The following is a 19347-nucleotide window of genomic DNA, read 5'->3' on the forward strand; positions in this document are numbered from 1 at the left end:
CGATTGATGTTTGGGTATAAAACGTTTCTTGTTGAAGAAGTTATTGAAAAATAACTTCGGTGGAGAATATCCACAAACAAGAAACAAGGGAACTGATGAGATCCAGTGGCGTGGATCGAAACTATAGTATTCCCTGCCTTACCCCTTGGCGAACAATGCCAAATCTTTTCCACTAATAAAATAGTTGTTTTAAAATATTAAAACAACAACAATGGGATTAAGCCAGACTATTTTGAAAAAATAAAAATAAAACTTTGATTTTTATAGTTGGAAAATAATTTAATTTATTTTCAATTTTATAATGTGCCATTTATGGGTTCATAGGGATGGTCGTTGCAACATCGTTAAGCAGCATCGTTGTCAGTCTCAGCTGTTTTTCGCATACGAGGTTGGCGGCAATTGATTTGGTAAACATTTGAGTTAGGATTTGGGTAATTTCTGGTAAAAGAATAACGAACCACCCAGCCAAATTCCATTTGTTTGCCCTTTGTCTTTTATTCTTTTACCGGAAAAGTCGCAAAATTTTTATTGTGTTTGTTTTGTAACAAAAAGGAAAATATATTGTAAAACAAACAAATAATGTTTTTTTGTTTTCGAATCAAGTGCAGTTAGTTGATGAACATTTGTGTTGTAAAATTATTATTATTCAAATTTAGAATGGTTGTGTACGTGTATATGTATGATTGCATGCGTGTCGTTGTGTAACTGCTTACATATCAGCTGATAAATTTTCAATGACACGGGTCAATGTAAATGCACTTCATTTATTTCTAAGATTTCGTAAAACAAACTTATATAAAGTGCGTCAGTAAATTGGACCTTAAGCTATGCCCCAGTGTATTGCGTTTTGTATTTTAAATCAAAAAAGGCCATGTTAACATCAAACGGATTTAAAAAGATATGTTAATTAATTTGTAAATTCTATTGAATAACATATGCATGTATGTATGCCAAATAATTGAAGAATTTATTAAAACTAGTTTGATGCAAACATATTATAATTTTGTATTTACGTTTAGAAATTACCCCATATCAGATGGATCCTCGTTTTCATAGGGATATTCATCGGGATCTTCTCGGCCTGAATGCCACCACGCAATGCACCATTCCTTTATGGAACCCAGACATCGATATGTACCTTTCTGCTTTTGGATACTTTTGATCTGTATAAGTAAAAAAATGGAATATAGTTATAATTTTCACGGGGAGCGGTAATTATGCATGCATCATGAACATATATATACAAAAAGTTGTGCAAATAACAATTAAAAATTGAAGTTTTCTTCTTTGTAACAAATTTGAGATTTAATTTAATCGAACTAATTCATTTGTAATTTACAGCCATAACTAACACCCGACGCGACATACTAAAATATTCACCTTTCTGCCACAACAAGGCTCTCTGAGCGTCAGTATTACCCAAATATGTTATGACCGAAATCCTGTTAAAAAAACAGTAAGTAAAAGATCAAGGATCATAATTCTTTGGAAGAGTAAAACAGTGGATTTATTGACCGCCTTTCATTTTTTCGGCATATGAGCTAATTAAATGTGGAAGAAGATGTACAAACACATGAAATCGGACGGATTTACACATATCTTAAAATTCTTAACTAATTTTTGTTTGTATCGACCTTCCGAATTATGGGAGCTATATCCAAATCAGAGCCGATTTAAATAGAATTTGGTAAACTTTTTACTACACCAAATTCCGTTACCCATTTTAAATTTCATCAAAATTGGACATACGTAGCGTAATTGGTGCACCAAATAACTAAAATCGGAAAGGTTTATAAGAGCTATCTATATCCAAATCTAAACCGATTTCAATATAATTTGGCAAACTTTGTTCTAGATACATTTCCGCCACCCATTTCAAATTTTATCTAAAACGGACAGAATTTACGTTTTTGGTGCACCAAATATATTAAATCGGGTGAAAATATATATGGGAGCTATATCCAAATCTGAACCGATATTTTCAAAAATAAATAGCGTTCGTTTGGACAAAAAAATATATTCCCCAATTTTTATTTGAATCGGACAATAAATGCGACCTGTGCTTTGATTACAAAAATACATGGACAGACATGCATGCATAAATCGACTCATAAAGTGATTCTATGTATATCCCTAAAAGGAACTATGGGTCTATCTTCTTTCATTTTCCATGTTACATACAAATGCACAATGACATAATACCCTTTGCCACTGTGTGGTGTAGGGCATAAAAACGTATAACTTTTCTTTCATTCGTAGAAACTAATAATTTTGTTCAAAAGAAAAAAAAAACATCTTTTTATTTTTGCCTTATTATGGTGAAGGTCATTTATATTGATATTTAAATAATTCTCTTTCGAGTTGAACTGTTACACCTTAGATATACATTGAAAAAATTAGGAGGAAAAATTGAATTACCAAGCAGGTCTATAACTATTGGTACTAATGTGGTGAAAAACGCGTTGGGTTTTTTTATGAATGCCCAGCAAAATTTGACGGAAGGGGTTCTTTGCGATGACGTGATTTCATGTCATCTTTTGCATTGGTTCAAAGGAAGTCGTGGAAGATCCGATCTTTTCATTAGGATTTGAACCAATGCAAAGGAAGTCGTGAAAGATCCGATCTTTTCATCAGCATTTGTACCCATTCCATCGATCCAATAGAGATGATGTTTGTGTTTTTATTTACACACCTGTTTATTTTCATTTTGGTATGTACAAGTACTGCAAAAATCTACTAATTTTTACTATTTTTTCCGATAACATAAAGGAAAAATTGTTATCGTAGTAAAAATAAGTAGATTCTTGCAGTTTCTGGAACAGACCAAAGTTGTTAGAACTGTGTTCGTGATGTTGTCTTACATTTCCTGCATATCAAACAACTAAAACTTCTAAACAATTGGTATTATATGAAGTCCCAACCATCGAGCTAAAAATAGAATCGGACTGCACACATTGTTATTTTAAAAGTTCCCTTGTCTGTTCTAAATCTGACATAGAATGAAATCAATCAAATCTCGCTTCTTGGAATTTGAAAAAAAAAGTCCGAAACGAAAAGGAACAAAAATCTGAAAATAAAGAAGAAACTACTTTTGGAAAGAAACAATTAAAAATAAATTAATTAAGCATAAATGGCATTTTCCATAAAAAGTCTCTCCTCCCCGTTCGTTACATTTTGTTCTTAGAGATCCCTAAAGTAAGCCGGGTTGTAGATCCCTACATATTTCCGTCACTAAACAAAAGAGTATAAATTACCAAAATGTTGTTATAAAATAACAAAATTATATCTATATATATAAAAAAGGATGGTGTTAGTTACTACGCTTATAACTCAAGAACGGCTGAACAGATTTTGACAATTTGCACCAATTCGGAATGGTCTCATGGCAGAAAAGGATAAAACCTAAAAAAAACGCGAAAATTTGCAAAAAAATTTTTTCATGAAAGTCAACTTTTCCACAAATTTCTATCGAGATTCGCGTTTGGAGTATACCTTGACACTTATTTGGACAGTTTTTGGCGAAAATTGTATATGCACCAACTGTGGGGGTCCATTGTTTGTAAATTTTTGAAAGTTGTATAGAATTTTTTATTCACAATCGATTTTCATTTATTTTCAAGCGTCTTTTTAGGAAATTACTAGCGAAAAATGGTTAAAAGGAGAGGGCTTAGCTTAGAGTTTGTAAAGATTAGTGGTGGTTTCGGTCAGATGCCGACTGAAAAGATGAAGATGATAACGACGAAAGTGGTTTCCACAGTTTTGAGGAAAAAAGTACAAATCCACAAAATTTGTGGGTTATTTGAAAAATCAAGAGCTCCGAGGTAATTTCATTGGAAGCGAGGTTGTGGCATACATGTATACTTTTAAACTGTATGTAAAAACATCTTCAAAAGATCAACTTCCGATTTATGCGGTATAAAATTTACGCTGTAGCAGATATATATTGATACTGTTCAGATCCTGTCATGATACTAAAACATGATATCCGCACTGAAAAGGTGTATGAATTCAATCAGTTTAGTTCCCGCAGAGCTGGAAGGCTGTATGTATGTGCATCGAAAAAGGATGATATTCAAAATTGGAAAAAAAAAAGAAATCGGAGGTACTGGAGATTTTTTTGGTCGAAAATTAAATATAGGGTGACCAAGTAATCGACAACAGTCACGTGTTAGTGTGACAAGACTTCAAGCATCTGAAACACACAGAGAACGGCAACTAATATAATAGCTCTGCTAACAAGAATCAATGTACCAAGTACTGGATAGTACAGTGTCAGTCAAAATTCAATTAGCGCATTTGTCCGTGTTACCAGAGCCATTGCATCTAATTCTGAACTTGCAATGCAAGCAGAATTCGGGAGATCACGTTAAACAGAGAAGTCAGAAAAAAGCTGACGAAGGTGGTTACCTGATAACGATCGGATCTTTCTGCTCAAAATAGGTTAATTGATTAAAACGCTAATTTAAATAAGCACTATATTCAGCATTAAATTCAAATTCCTACGATCGCATTCCTTCCTACGAATTCAATTACTTGAGTAAAATATCGTGTTCAGTGGTGAAAACAAGAATTGTAGAAAACCATCGATTTTGAAACGAATCGGGGCCCATGATGAACAGTGAGATCATAATACCAGGCGGTTAATACCTTTTTAAAGATGCGGCATGTGCTTCGTATAAGAGCTAAATATTATGAATTTTCAAGTCAGGATACCGAAAACAGTTTGATTTACAGTTGTTTAGTTCATTCGAACGATTCTTTACCATGAGAGACTAATATAAACTAGAGCAGTCAATTTACACAATACATTCAAGTTCACAGAACTATGTTCGGAGAGAAGTCAGAAAAAAGCTGACGAAGGTGGTTAACTGATAACGATCGGATCTTTCTGCTCAAAATAGGTTAATTGATTAAAACGCTAATTTAAATGAGCACTATATTCAGCATTAAATTCAAATTCCTACTATCGCATTCCTTCCTACGAATTCAATTACTTGAGTGGAATATCGTGTTCAGTGGTGAAAACAAGAATTGTAGAAAACCATCGATTATGAAACGAATAGGGGCGTTATGATATTATTTTGCTTCAACTATGCTACCGAATATTTTTATTTAAATCGCAAAATGTGTTATTTGCTTAAAAAATATATCTTGGTCCAGATTTATTGTTGCTAATTTTCTCGCAGATATTGTCAGTTTATAGGAGAGAGAGAGTCGAAGAAAACGGAAACACTTTGCCTCTCAGTAACTTCTCTCTTCGCCAAAGTGACAATTGTCGAAAGTACAATTATCTAATGTACATCTGCTTCAAAGATCATCCTAAACAGTTCAAAACAAAGAAATATTTGCCACTGAACAAGGTGATAGCAATAATAGTATTATAGGTTTGAATCAAATCCATCAAGTTCTGTACCTAACAAACTGCGAGACGAAGTTCGCCGGGTCTCCTAGTATGTAATAAAAGTAATTTACGAAATAAAAATACTTAAAGGAGTGCATTTGGAGTCCATGTCGAAATCTGAACTGGTGATGGGAAGATAATTAAAAAAAACCTTTTGTAAGATGAAAGAATATCAGTTGCGGAGAACGGAGGAAGTAATCTTTTGCGTTGCAGCGGTGGTGATTACATTGCAATTTTGGATGTAAACTTTTGAAAAACTAAACTGATAAATTAATTGTAGTTATTTCATGAATTCGTTTGAATTAATAAAGAGTTTTTTTTTCATGAAAACCATATTTCAATACAGCATTTCCATTTTCCAAACAACACATGAAAATTTCATGCCAAGGGGTTGGTGAAAATGACATGCCAAAGCATTGGTTAAAATGACATGCCAAAGCATTGGTTAAAATGACATGTCAAAGCATGGGTGAAAATGGCGTGTCAAAGCATTGGTGAAAATGACATGTCAAATCATTGGTGGAAATGACATGCCAAAGCATTGGTGGAAATGACATGTCAACGCATTGGTTAAAATGACATGCTTAGGATCCAGAAAAGAACGTCATCTTTTGGGGTCCACGCTCATATAAAATTCATCGATGAAGATGCTAAAAAGATGACATGCTAGATCACTTGCACCCATGATTGAATGTCATCTTTGGCATCGAACATTTTGCTGGGTGCTTGTGAAAACAACAATTGAAACACATACATACATATGATCTGTTCCCGTACTTTATCAAATGGCAAAAGTTGCAAATGTAGTAAAAGTGAACGACTCACCTATAAATTGTGCTGATAACCCGTTTTTTATTCTTACTAGTTTGCTTTAATAAGATAAATTAAAAGGAACTTTGTGTTCCTTAATTAAAGTGCGCCCGAGAGTATGCTACATGAAAACCAAGGAAATTTGACGGCGAATTCAAGTCAACCAATCAGATTTGAATAAAATTAAAGACACCTTTTTTGGCTCTACGAGTATATTGCCATATTTTTAATGTATTAACAAATCCCTGGTTATGCGAACTTTATTCTTTACTTTTTTAAAGTAAGTGATAACAAACAATTGGCACTATGCGCCCACGATTTGGCGTAAAAGCAATAAATAATAATAATAATTATAATAATAATAGTAATAATAATAAAGTGATAACAAAAATTGACTTTAAGGATAAGATATATAAGATATATAAGAATGGCCCAGCTGATCGAATATGAAAAGTCAAATCCCTCTATAAAAGAATTATTTTTGTTGTAATTTCCCCAACAACATAAAGAAAGTTTTGACATAACATATTCAAAATTTTACGATGCCACTACCTGGGTAATTGTGCCATGGATTGGCCCTTAATTTATAAAATTTGTCGAGGCTGTTAAAGACTTTTAACGAAAATGTTTTATGTGCAGCGGAAGGCCCTCTAATAGGTTACTTTAAAAGTTTAAAGTAGAAAAGGATAACAATAACAACAATTCTAATAGATCCTTGAAACTGTGTGCGCAAAACAAAAGCAACAAACATCTGTCACGTAGAACTTGATAACATACATTTTTATATTTAGTAAAAATTATTTATATTTCGATTAAATTGTGTGTTTTCGACATAATCCCAATATACATTAGGCAAGTCTCTGTTTGTAGGAGGCAATTCCTTTCTTTTTTGTAATTGACATTATTTTTATTTGCTTGTATATACGCAGGAGGTAACTTAAAAAAATTGTCACAAGGAAAATCGACGAATGCAAATCGGGACCTACTAAGAAAAATTAACGGACTTGCATTATTTTTTTTTCAATAGAGTTGCCATCACTTATCAATTTCGAAATTGCAGTATTTTAAAGGTTTTAGCCACATTATTCAATCACAATGTCAGGTTATCAGATTGGATGGTAAACATTACCGTCCGATATAAATTCTATTAAAGGATTTTTCTACTAAAGGTGCTGTAACTTGGTATTTCTGATTCTCATTGCTTTCTGATTCCCAAAACATTGATGCCCTATTGGAATTAAACCTTGTTTAAAGAAATTGATATTCTTCAGTTAGCATATTCCATTTCTCCTAGGAATAAGCCTTGACGTTGTATTGTTTTAAACAACGACATACACCAGATTTCACAATTTTTTTAGGATTCAATTTTTAGCCACAACAACAAACTGGTAAAATTTTTCATCGATTGGACCATGAATGCGGCCATTTGAGAATTTTCGTGAAAATGCATTTTTGGTCGGACAAATATTACTATGGAAACTGAAATTGCTCGTATGGTTTTTGGATCAAATGGAAAAAATTTAGGAAGTATGACTTCAAAAAAATTTGTTGTGTCGCCCTGATGTAGATGCCTGTTACTGCTTTAAAACAATTTTTATTATTGTTGATATTTGCACAATTCTAAGATGACATTTAAAACAAAAAAAGAAGTTGAAATACATACGCTAGATTTTCTAGAGTGAATTCCTTGGTAACTGGAATCGATGATCATGTTGGGCATGTAAACGCTTTCAGCATCGGCAGATGATTCGGAACGTGGTCGTCTCCATGTTTCGTGTTCACCACCCACACTTCCCAGTTGAGTTATTGACAACATGGCACCAGTATGGTTAATGACTGTATTCTCATCACTGTAATAACATGAAATAAAAAGTATATAATAGTTAAAAGGCTTTGTTGAATAAAAACAATATATAAATACATATAAAGTAAAAAATCACATTCATTTATAAAATGTTTATGTTTTTTACATATTAGAGTCTCAAACTCAAATCACGCGAGTATATTTAACATGTGGAGTATAGGAGTATGTCTCATGATGTAAGAAGTATGCGATATAACAAAATTTTATAGAAAATTTAGTAGCAAAGTTGTAAAGAAAATATACGAAAAGTACTTTGGATTTCAATTCATAACGAAATGATTATTTTATTGTATTTATTTACCTGCAATGATGTTTTTCATTAGAATTAATCTATATACATATTTTTGAATCTCTATTTCAACTTATGTATTTTATTGAAACATACAAGTATACTTTTGGAGCATGAATGCCATGTTTAGGTAAGAAAGTACGATTGCACAGTGTATCCACTTGTATGGAGAAAGTGGCCAAAAATATTTCCAGTGCAAATATCAAGTTAATTCGCTGGTTACTGCTTTGTGCTGCAGCGCAGATTGTTTTAAGAAACCATGAGAGTAGCATTCTCCACCCTCCCTTTCTGAGGGGGTATATGGTATACACTGCACCTTGGTTATTTACCTCTCTGTTTAACTGCCTTTCTCGATTAATTGCCTCACAATCTGAATCCCCAAAGTTTTGTATATATAGGCTAGAAATGGTATACACACTTGTATACGAACAAAAATGTGCCTTATAGTAATAACGGTTTTAGACCCCAAGTATGTTTGGACGATATTCGTTTCAGACAATTTGGAGTCGATTTAGCCATGTCCGTCCGTCTGTCTGTCTGCCGGTCTGTCCGTCTGTCTGTCTGGCTGGCTGGTGCGCACGATAACTCTCGAAGGAATCAACCGATTCGAACCAAATTTTGGGTATCGTAATATTTTGTCCAAACTTAGTTTAAGTTTGAAGATAGGCCATATCGGTCCACACCTTCGGGTACCTCCCCCACAAAAGTTCTAATTTTTTCTGTAAAATGCTGTGAACGATAACTCTCGAAGGGAACAATCGATTTGCTCCAAACTTTGCACATCGTATTATTCCTTCCAGACATAGATAGGGTTCGAATATGGACTATATCGGTCCACTCCCTCGTTTACCTTCCGCACAAAATTCGGATAAAGAGAAGTTTAAGAGCACCTCGCGGATCAGTAGGTTGTTCTTGCGGCTCTCTTTACGACGGTACTATTTTGGTCGGGCGCAAGTCCATACTTCTTGAGTTAATGCCAAGCTCCAAGAAAAAGTTCCTGACGGCACCAACCAAAATGGCAAATCCGCAAGATACTCGCAGGGAGTTTCTGATTTATCCAAACTTTGCACATCGTATTATTTCATCCAGTCATGTATTAGGTTGGAATATGGGCTATATCGGTCCACTCCTTCGGGTACCTTCCGCACAAATTTCGGGAAAAGCAAAGTTAAAGCTCCTCTTGGGTCGTTTTGATTCTTTTTTCAGTAGGCTGTCCTATTGACACGGTACAATATTTTCCGGAGTAAGTCCATACCTCCTGAGATAATAGCCCAAAAGCTCCAAAAACCCTGCCAGCACATATTGAAATGGTTATTACGCAAGATAACTCTAGAACTTTTTCAAAAATTTCTTCCAAACCTAGTTTAACGTTATTTAATATGTATTTCGAATTCTCTATGAATCAGAAGTTTGTTTACTAAAAATTGTTTGTATACGTCGATGATTTGGTATTGCCCCACATTACAGTATCTGCAGATTCCATGTATTTTAAAGCAAATTTGTGATTATTGTGATTTTTTTCTGTTGCTGAGGGTATATCTCCTTCAGCACAGCTGACTGATACTTTCTTATTTGTTCATATAAATGAGTTCAAACTGTCCCGCTTAACTACTTTTCTATAAGTACACAATTCGGATATTTGCCCGTCAAATATTTCCCCAAAAAGAACATTTAATAATGTTTTTCTCGGTTCATTACCCGCACTACGTGAATTGTGATGAGGATGTCAGGTGTTATGTTATGGTATTATTTTCACTGATGACTAAATTCTTATTGATTAAATAATATAACTTAAATATTTAGTCTCCCTTGTCCCGTATGGGATGTTGTGGAACAATGTTTTTTGTTTTTATATATTTATACCCTCAGAATTTATGCTAACGAGGGTACATATATACACTTTCATACGGGCAAAATGTGCCTCATCGAAATAATGGTTGTGTTTCAGACAATTTGGAGTTGATTTAGCAATGTCCGTCCGTCTGTCTGTCTGGCTGGCTGGTGCTCACGATAACTCTCGAACGGATAAACCGATTCGGTCCAAAATTTGGCTTTCGTAATATTTTGTCCAAACTTAGTTTGAGTTCGAAGATGGGTTATATCGGTCCACTCCTTCGGGTACCTCCCCCACAAAAGTTCGGTAATGTTCGGAAAATTTGTGCGCACGATAACTCTTAAAGGTAGTAACCGATTTAGTCCATAATTTACACAACGTGGAATTTCTACCGGACTTATATGAGGTTATAATATGGACTCAATCGGTCCACTCCTTCGGGTACCTCCCACACAAAATTTTGGAAATGTTCAGTTTTGGGAAAATCTATTATTTGTACGTAGGACTTTTGTTATTGAAATCGGGCTATGTAGGTCCACGCTTTCGTATAGCCCCCATTCAAAATGACGCGTGACGCGTCGTCGTTTTAAGGAATGTTTAACATATTTGTCCCATTTTACCACCGAATTGGTTGTAACTTTGTATTTTGTGTCTCCAGAGGCCAAAAAACTTTCCTACCAAAGTTGGATTATATACGTCCACGTTTTGTAAAGCCCCCATAGGACGATATCTCCCGATTTTCGGTATTTTGAAGCGTTTGGCCTCATTATCACACCGAGATGGCTGAAATTTGGAATTTAGTCTTCGTTGGGGGTATAGAACTTTCCCCCAGAAATTTGTAGGTATAGGTCCACGCCATCATATAGCCCCCATAGAACGGTACCTTCCGATTTTCGGTAAGGTTGTGGCCACATTAATCCACCGAAATGGCTGAAATTTATGGTGGAGGGTATAAAAAGTTCGGCCCGACCGAACTTAACGCTTTTCCTACTTGTTATTGTAGCAACTTATATTTACTGCCTACCACACGACGCTTTAAGTTTCATCAGGGGGCAAGTCCATACTTCCTGAGAAAATAGCCTGAAATGTACAAAAACCCCCTCTGATACCGTGTGTAGTGGTTGGAGCGCATGATAACTCGAACGGATCTGCCGATTCGGTCCAAAATGTGGCCTTCGTAATATTTAGTCCAAACTAAGTTTAAGTTCGAAGATAAGCCATATCGGTCCACTCCTTCAGGAACCTCCCCCACAAAAGTTCAAAAATTTTCGGAAAAATTGTGGGTACGATAACTCTTGAAGGGAGTGACCGATTTGGTCCATACTTTACACATCCTAATACATCTACCAGATATAGATCAGGTTCGAATATAGACTATATTTGTCCTCTCCTTTTGGTACCTCCAACACAATTTTTCGGATAAGTTCACTTTAAGAACTGCTTTCGAATTCATTTGAATTTTGTTGTAGCAACTTGCATTCGCGGCCTCAATAACGACAGTAAACGTTTTTTCAGGGGCAAGTCCATATTTCTTGAGGAAACAGCCCGAAAGTTGTAAAAACCCCAATGGCACCATATGTAGTGAGTGGAGAGCTCGAACCGAATACTGCGTTCGTCCACACTTTGGATATTATAATAATTCTTCGAATATTAGACATAGCAACCGATTTGGTCCAAACTTTGTATCTCTAAATATTGCCGAAACTTAGTTTATGTTCAAATTTGGGCCCTATCTGTCGAATCCTTGTGGTTCGAGAATCCTTTGGACATTTTTACCGAAGGTTTTCCTAGTGGCCCTGTTTACAGCAATATTATGTTTCGTAGGCTAGTGTGATAAAAAAAAGCCCTATCTATCTTTATCCCCTCAAATTTTAGAGCTTTTATCCTACCCACACTTTTGTCGGTTCATTCGCCCAATATTTTGAAAGCCCCCCTAAATACATAATTTTTTTTTTATTTTGGAAAAAATATTTCAGTGCACACAGGCTAAGGGGATATCTCAGTCGGATTTGCCGACTGATACTTTTTTACTTGTTTTAAACTTTTTTACTATAGACCGGGTAGTTTGTTGTCGATTATGTTCTAATTGTTGTCATTTTTTGTAAGGCTGAGATGAGATTTTTGTAACTACCCACTTGAGGTAGTTATGCGGGATTTTATTTTCGTAACTGCTTTTTCCGCATAACTGTCTCAATTTTTTGGAGTTTTATGAAAGGTAGTTAACCGGGCGCAGTGTACATTGTTTTATGCTGTTAATACAAGTGTCATGAACAAACGTACCAATTATCTTATGATGCAAAAACAAAACAATCTCCAAAACAACATAAAATCCAACCAATTTAGCGGGTTAAATAGACCAACAATTTTATCTAAAAATTGGTAACCATTTTACTATTGATCTTATTGCCTTCTTCCGGGAAGACACGTACCGCCCACGTAAATCGTATTTGGAAGAAAACTTCTTGATATTTCCATTGTTACCAATTATGTTAATGCACGTGGCCTGATACCAGAGTTAATAATATTTCCATAGAAACCATATTCTAGAGCAGTTTTAATCTACGACCCACCATTTAAAGTCTGACACTAGATGGCAGCTGATATTAATACTGGATAATCTTGAAGCCATGGCCTACATTGGAAAATTATTCCCAATGTGGACACTGGTGGGCATCATGCCTAAAGCCTTAGGTCAAATTTATGTATATAACCGATTTGGCACCACGAAATACACTAAGAAAACATACAGCTAACTGGAATTCGACAACACGTTAAAACACCATTAAAAAATTAACCTATTATACGTAGTAGTTTCGCGTAATTTTTGGCAAATGGCTGGAACTACTGTGATTGACCCAAAAATCCCGATAAAATGCAATCCTTCTTTTACCCTGCCAATGCAGCAAAAATGGAGAACAAAAAGTGACGTGGCCTGGAACATGAAACTACACTGTGTTTGCCAAATATCCTATCAAAATATAGTCGAAATCGCATATACAATCGGTCATGGGATCGATGAAATTCGGACGTTATAATTATAAGCGATAGTCTTTATAAATGATATTCATAAAATGAGGTGCATTTGTACTGTATAGTGATTTCTGGGTATAAATATGTTGGTTTTTGTTTAAATAAATGCAATTTCAGTATCCTCATGAGTGTTTGGCGTAACTAGCAAGAACTTCGCTAAAAAAATCACATAAAGCATACAAAATGCCGTGACCCAAACATTTCACAAGCTTTTGTAATAAACTGAATTGTTTTCAGTTTCTTACACAAGGCTATTAATTTATCTTTATTCCATGATTTAAATCATTTTAGTGCTGATAGTTGTATAAGTAGTAGTTAGATACAAGTGACCCTACACCACTACCCCAGAATGCCATGAATGTTCTTTTGGTTGTCATTACAATTCAAGTAAAAAAGATGGTACGCCGTGACGATCCGATGAAAATTTCGACCTGTATCGTGATTACAAAAAAAATGAAAAAATGACATGTATTACCGACTATTGCGATATCTCCGTCGTTTGACCACCTACGTCTTTGCATCATTGTAAAGGTGAGATTTTCTCCTTGCATAGGCATTTGGAAGGTCAACAGCCAGGACTGTGATACTCGACATTACAATTCAAATCCCAAAAATGAAAGCTTGCGTTGAATTAGCGACTTTTGCGATATCTCCGTTGTTTGTCCACCTACACCAACCTACTTCTCATTGTTGTAAAGGTGAAGTTTTCCCCTTCCATTATCAGGATTTGCTTTTGAAAAATACGTAATAGAAGCTGATATATTCGCATTATAATAAAACCTTGCCTTTTTCTCCACATACGTTCTTTGGCCATTCCGACCCCTAAATATGATCCGACCAGGACTCCCATTTCCCCCCAAAATTTCGTGACGATCCGACCAAAATTGCGACCTGTAGCGTGATTACAAGGTTTAGATGGAGAGACGGACGGACACACATAGCCAGATCGACTCAGCTCGTTGAGACATTAATTTTGATATATGTATGTATATGACAGTTAACAGCCTACTTCGTACACCACCAACCTACTTCTACATCAAGTAGAAGCTGAGATATTTGTCATTAAAATAAAAATTTCAAAATATTAAAGATGGGGTAGCTTGACGCCTTTTTAAACTCTGATATTTGATCATCAATACCAACACAGCTCAGGCGGTCTACTATCCTTATCACGGGGTTCCATTGAATTACATCTTCAGAAGGTCTTCTTTAATATTGAAATGCCCCAAACAAAGTTAGAATATTCATAATAACAATTAAAATTCAACAAATGGAACAAATAGGAGGGATAAACGTTGTAATGCCACCTAAGCCAACCTACTTTGCATGTCGACCTGACTTAACGCCCAAGGACATAACGTATTGTAGGTGGACATAACGCCCAAAGTATTATTTTATGGTTTTTTCATATTTTAATTTGTAATTAACAAATAATATTTTTGGAACGAGGAGTGTTGTAATACAGTTTCAATATAAAGGTTCATTAGACATTAAGAATGATTTGATTGATCCGTAAAATAGAAAACATTTTTCAATTGATTTTAAACTAGTGATACACATAAAAAGCCAAGCTATGCCGAAATCTCTTCAAAGCCCTCAGGAGTTTATTAACACATTTGTTAATAGCTAACACATGAGATAATACGATTGATTCCTCATTGTAAATTTAAAATTGAATTATAGAGCAAACCTAAAGATATAGAATGCGAACGGTCAGCGTTTGTCATGGAAGTCATACAATGAATGGACAAATATCAATTTTTGTAAAAAACAAATTGCATTTGAAAGAGAAAAAGTTCGATGACAACGAAGCCATTCCACAGCCGATACGTCTGGTGAGCCTCTACCAAAGGCGAAACATGTCATATAGTGGTGGTTGTGTGGGTTCGAATCTTCGGCTTTCCTTTTTCACTTGCAAAAATCATCGGTCATTAAGCTCGACTCCAACGAGAAACTAATTAAAATTAATATTAATTATAAATAAAAAACGGTAAATCTTTTGGTCCGCTCTATGACTCCATTTTTAATTTACACTTTGGATGGCGTTGTAGAAATATCACAATCACAAAACAAAAAATAGTTAAAACAATTAAGGTACAGTGTTTTATTTATAAATGCACTTAAAACAAGAAAATAATTCTTCATGATGGAATCTCTCAAAAAAAAAAAACGCTTGCCGTTTAATATGGTCACAATTTTAATTCAAATGCAAGCGTTTTATTTGAGAGATTCCATCACGAAACATTATTTTCTAGTTTTAAAATAGAACACTGTAATTTAATTTTTTTATTTTCAAATTTTCTGTAATAAAATTTTTTGACCACCTCATAACAAAATTATAGCCAATTAAGGCCGAAAATATAGATAAAAACTTTAAAATGCCTGAAATCATGTGGTACCGTTATATAAGGGACTTATGGACTTATGTCCATAATTTTTGGTGGGAAGTCTCTGAACCATTGGGAACTCCTAATGACAAGTTTGGATTGGATGATGGCAAGTTCTTGGAAATGGCAAGTTCTATCGAAGTCAGACTGAGGAAAATGTTGTAGCAGAGAAAATTATCTACAACATTTTCTTAAGTCCCATTTCAAAAGGACTTGCCGTTTCCAAGCAAAATCCTAAAAAACCTAGGAAAACTTAAAAATGTGAACTTTGACCGCGATTCATTTAAAAATCCCTCCAGCGATTTTTTCTTGTTTTTGGATTTTTTTCATCTATGAACATTGCTGTTTCAGAAGCCGCAAAAATTTCCCAGGTGTAATCGGTTTTCATTTAAAGCTAGTTGAGGCGCATCGTGCACAACACTGCTTTATAAGGAGGCAATACAGTCAGTGCCTTGTCCCAATTTGAACTTCTATATCTCAAAAACGGTAAAACTTACGAAAATAATATAAAGGTCAATCTCTAATCCTATTTGGATAGGAGTTGCGGTTTCCAAGCCAAATCGTCAAAACCTAAAAACTCTAAAAATGTGAACTTTGACCGCGATTTATCTAAAAAGCACTCCGGCGATTTTTTTGTTTTCGTAATTTTTCTCATCTAGCCCTTAAATTTGACATTTAAACAAATTTACAATACACTCCCTATATACTTAATGTTAGTTATTTCAAAAACTAATTGTAATTGCTATTATTTTTTTCACTTACCTCGAATTTGAACGTTTAGATGAGTCCTTCTTACCGGCCTGTAAGTTTGGCAAATCCTTTTGACGCTTCTTTGTTTCCTTCCATATGCGGTAATACAGGAAACACATGATTGTAACGGGAAAATAAAATGCCGCTAATGCAGTTAAGAACGTAATATATTGATTGGTCTCTATGAATTGAATATAGCACTCATCTTGTGGAACAGTGCGTTTACCCTCAATATAAGGCCAGCTGTAAATCCAAGGAGGCCAAAGTATTAGACTTATTCCCCATGCGGCAGCTATCATGCACGCGGCTCTGTTTGTCGTACGTTTTGCGCGATAAGTGAGGGGTCTTGTGACACTGAAGTAGCGATCAAAGCTGATTATGAGAAGATTAAGGACCGAGGCATTTGAAGCTAGATAGTCCAAGGCGAGCCAAGTGTCACAAATGTGCGGCCCTAGAGGCCAATATCCGACGATTGTGGAGACAGCAAACAAAGGCATTGATATCAGACCAATAGCAAAATCCGCAATGGCCAAGGAGAACAAAAAGTAATTGCTTATAGTTTGTAGTTGCTTGTCGATTTTAAAAGATATCATCACCATTACATTGCCCACAACAGTTAATAAACTGAGAATGCCAGCAATGACACCCATTAGAATCATCGACGACAACGAGTAACGTGGTCCACGCGGTTCCAAAATGTTTGTAAGATTTGTTTGTAGTCCTGTAACGGACTCATTTCCAAACAAAACAACAGCTGTAATATTGTCAAGGATATCCGACATGATAGTGACATGTGGGAAGCTATGGCTTCCAGATGTTGGTGGTGATGTTGTTGTGGTTGTCGTTGTTGTAGTGGTAGTCGTCGTCGTTCTAAACGAGGGTGCCAGTGGCTCCAGTATGCTCGGTGGGCCATGGGCAGCCAGCGCCAGGCTTATATATGACGTCATTGTGTATTGCGTTTAAATGCCAATTAATCTGTAAATAATAAAATATGTATGTTCATAATTATTACATTTCTACAGAACGAAAAAGTAAGAAAGGGACCGACCATGTGGTGACCTACGCCACTACCACTGGTCATAACCTTTCGCCGATAATAATTCTTTTTAGAAACAAATATTTCTTGAGAGGGACTTGAGAGTATTTTGAATGAAAACAAAGAATCTTCGATTTGTTATAAAACTTACAAACTGGGTTTTATGTACTACGAGAGCTACCACATATATGTAAGTATATTTCTAACCTAATAATATTTATCATCAAAACTGGTTTTATTGTTTTTCAAAGTATTCTCTATAACGATTTATACACTTTTGCATGCGCTCAAACCAATTGTCGAAGCACTTTTTCCACTATGTTTGAGACACCTATAAAATATGGGTTTTGAACTATTGAACAGCATCTTCTGGCGATTTTTGTTTTGTTTCGATCTCATACCCATAGATTCATGATTCGTATCTTGCCACTGTCGTCTAAATGTCTTTTGAAGCATCGCGATCGTATTTTTTTCAAATTTATTGCACCAATCAACACAAGATGCAAACCCCTTTTTGCGGCATTGTGTTCATGCAATAACGAATGTACATATGCTGGTACAAGAAATGCCCATCTCACAGTATGTCACATGATAATCTTGCATTATCAGCTTACGCACGGCATCAATGTTCTATGGCACAATGTTCTCGGCTTAACCCAATCCCTGCGGTGGTAGTAGTCATTGTAGTCGTTTACTCTATAGAATAACAAATGCACAAAATGAACATATTTATATAAATATTAGAATTTTTCTAACTTTAAAGGAATTCCGCTGTCGATTTGGTTTTATGTTTCGGTCATTCGATTTCCACTTCATGACCTAAAAGCACGATAAAGGGAAAATTTAAAATTTTTCTTTCAGGGATTGGGTTAATGGGTCGAACACGGTCAGCTGTAGTCACAATTTTAAAAAAGTTGAAAATGAGTCCGACCATGTGGATCTGGCAAACAAACTTACACTATAAATCAGTTCTTGTTTGCTTCGAGATAAAAATTATTATCTACGCTAGCGTAATTCAAACTCATTCCAGCTGTTCGAATATGAAACGTTAAAATTCTTTGCAATAAAGTTAGTATTATTGTAATTTCCCCAACAACATATAGACAATTATGACATAACATATTCCAAATATGTCGACGCAACTACCTATTCAATATGCCTTGTTTTGGATTTAATTTGGAAAATATTAAAAAGCGAAATCTGTAGGTACCAGGGACGTAGCCAGGATTTCATTTCGGGGGGGGGCCCACCTGACCAAAATTTTGAAAGTTCATGTTAGCGAAAATGTCTTATTTAGCAAAGATGTAAACCTTATTTTAGACTTATTTTACTGATGAAATAATTTTTATTACTATTTTTTAATTCAAATGGTGTAAGACTTCTTGGCCAATTGTATCTTGTTTTTAGAACTTTTTTGACAATATGTCACAGTTAATATATGGTCAAAACAATGAATATATTAATAATCCCATATATTTTTGGGCGTATCATTTATCAAATAATTCACAACTACAGTGAAAGTTATGAAATTCAGTGATATCACTTCGGTAAGACCAAAAGAAAGCGAATACAATCGGAAAACCTTAGAAATATCATAACATTTAATTTTCAAATGTCTTAAGATTATAATTTTCAAATATATGCAAAAATCATATGTCCACTTATCACAAAAATTTTCTGAGGGCCGAGAACTAATGCTTAGCAATAGTTAGTCTATCCATCAAGAAATTCTAGCACATAATCGTGGTTATGTAAATGACAAATTCTGTCGCCAAATCGTGCATCTGTCAATAGACTAATTTTGGCGTCCAATCGTCGGACTTCACTTATAGAAATTCTGGTTTCCTATCCTGGATCTTCTCATAAATTGACCAGGAACAAGGGAAACTCTGGAATCCAGTTGTAAAGTCTTTTTAAATGAAACTATGTCGCCCAATCCAAGGTCT

The 19347-nt window shown here is 35.0% G+C and overlaps 1 protein-coding gene across 2 annotated transcripts in view; it reads right to left on the minus strand.

Moving 5' to 3' along the window:
* mAChR-A (muscarinic Acetylcholine Receptor, A-type) overlaps positions 1–19347 on the minus strand; it is a 43921-nt gene that overhangs the window by 12737 nt on the left and 11837 nt on the right. For both annotated transcript variants that reach the window (XM_073990818.1, XM_073990819.1), the window contains exons 2-4: positions 16378–17340; positions 7875–8061; positions 1027–1163 (exon numbers count right to left, since the gene is read on the minus strand). In XM_073990818.1, the coding sequence (XP_073846919.1) occupies positions 1027–1163; positions 7875–8061; positions 16378–17312 (1259 nt within the window). In that variant the 5' untranslated portion in view covers positions 17313–17340. The remainder of the gene's footprint in view (positions 1–1026; positions 1164–7874; positions 8062–16377; positions 17341–19347) is intronic.

This window comes from Musca autumnalis, unplaced genomic scaffold, assembly GCF_047663935.1.
Source record: "Musca autumnalis isolate F117 unplaced genomic scaffold, ASM4766393v1 scaffold_5, whole genome shotgun sequence".
In the NCBI taxonomy this organism is placed as follows: Eukaryota; Metazoa; Arthropoda; class Insecta; order Diptera; family Muscidae; genus Musca; species Musca autumnalis.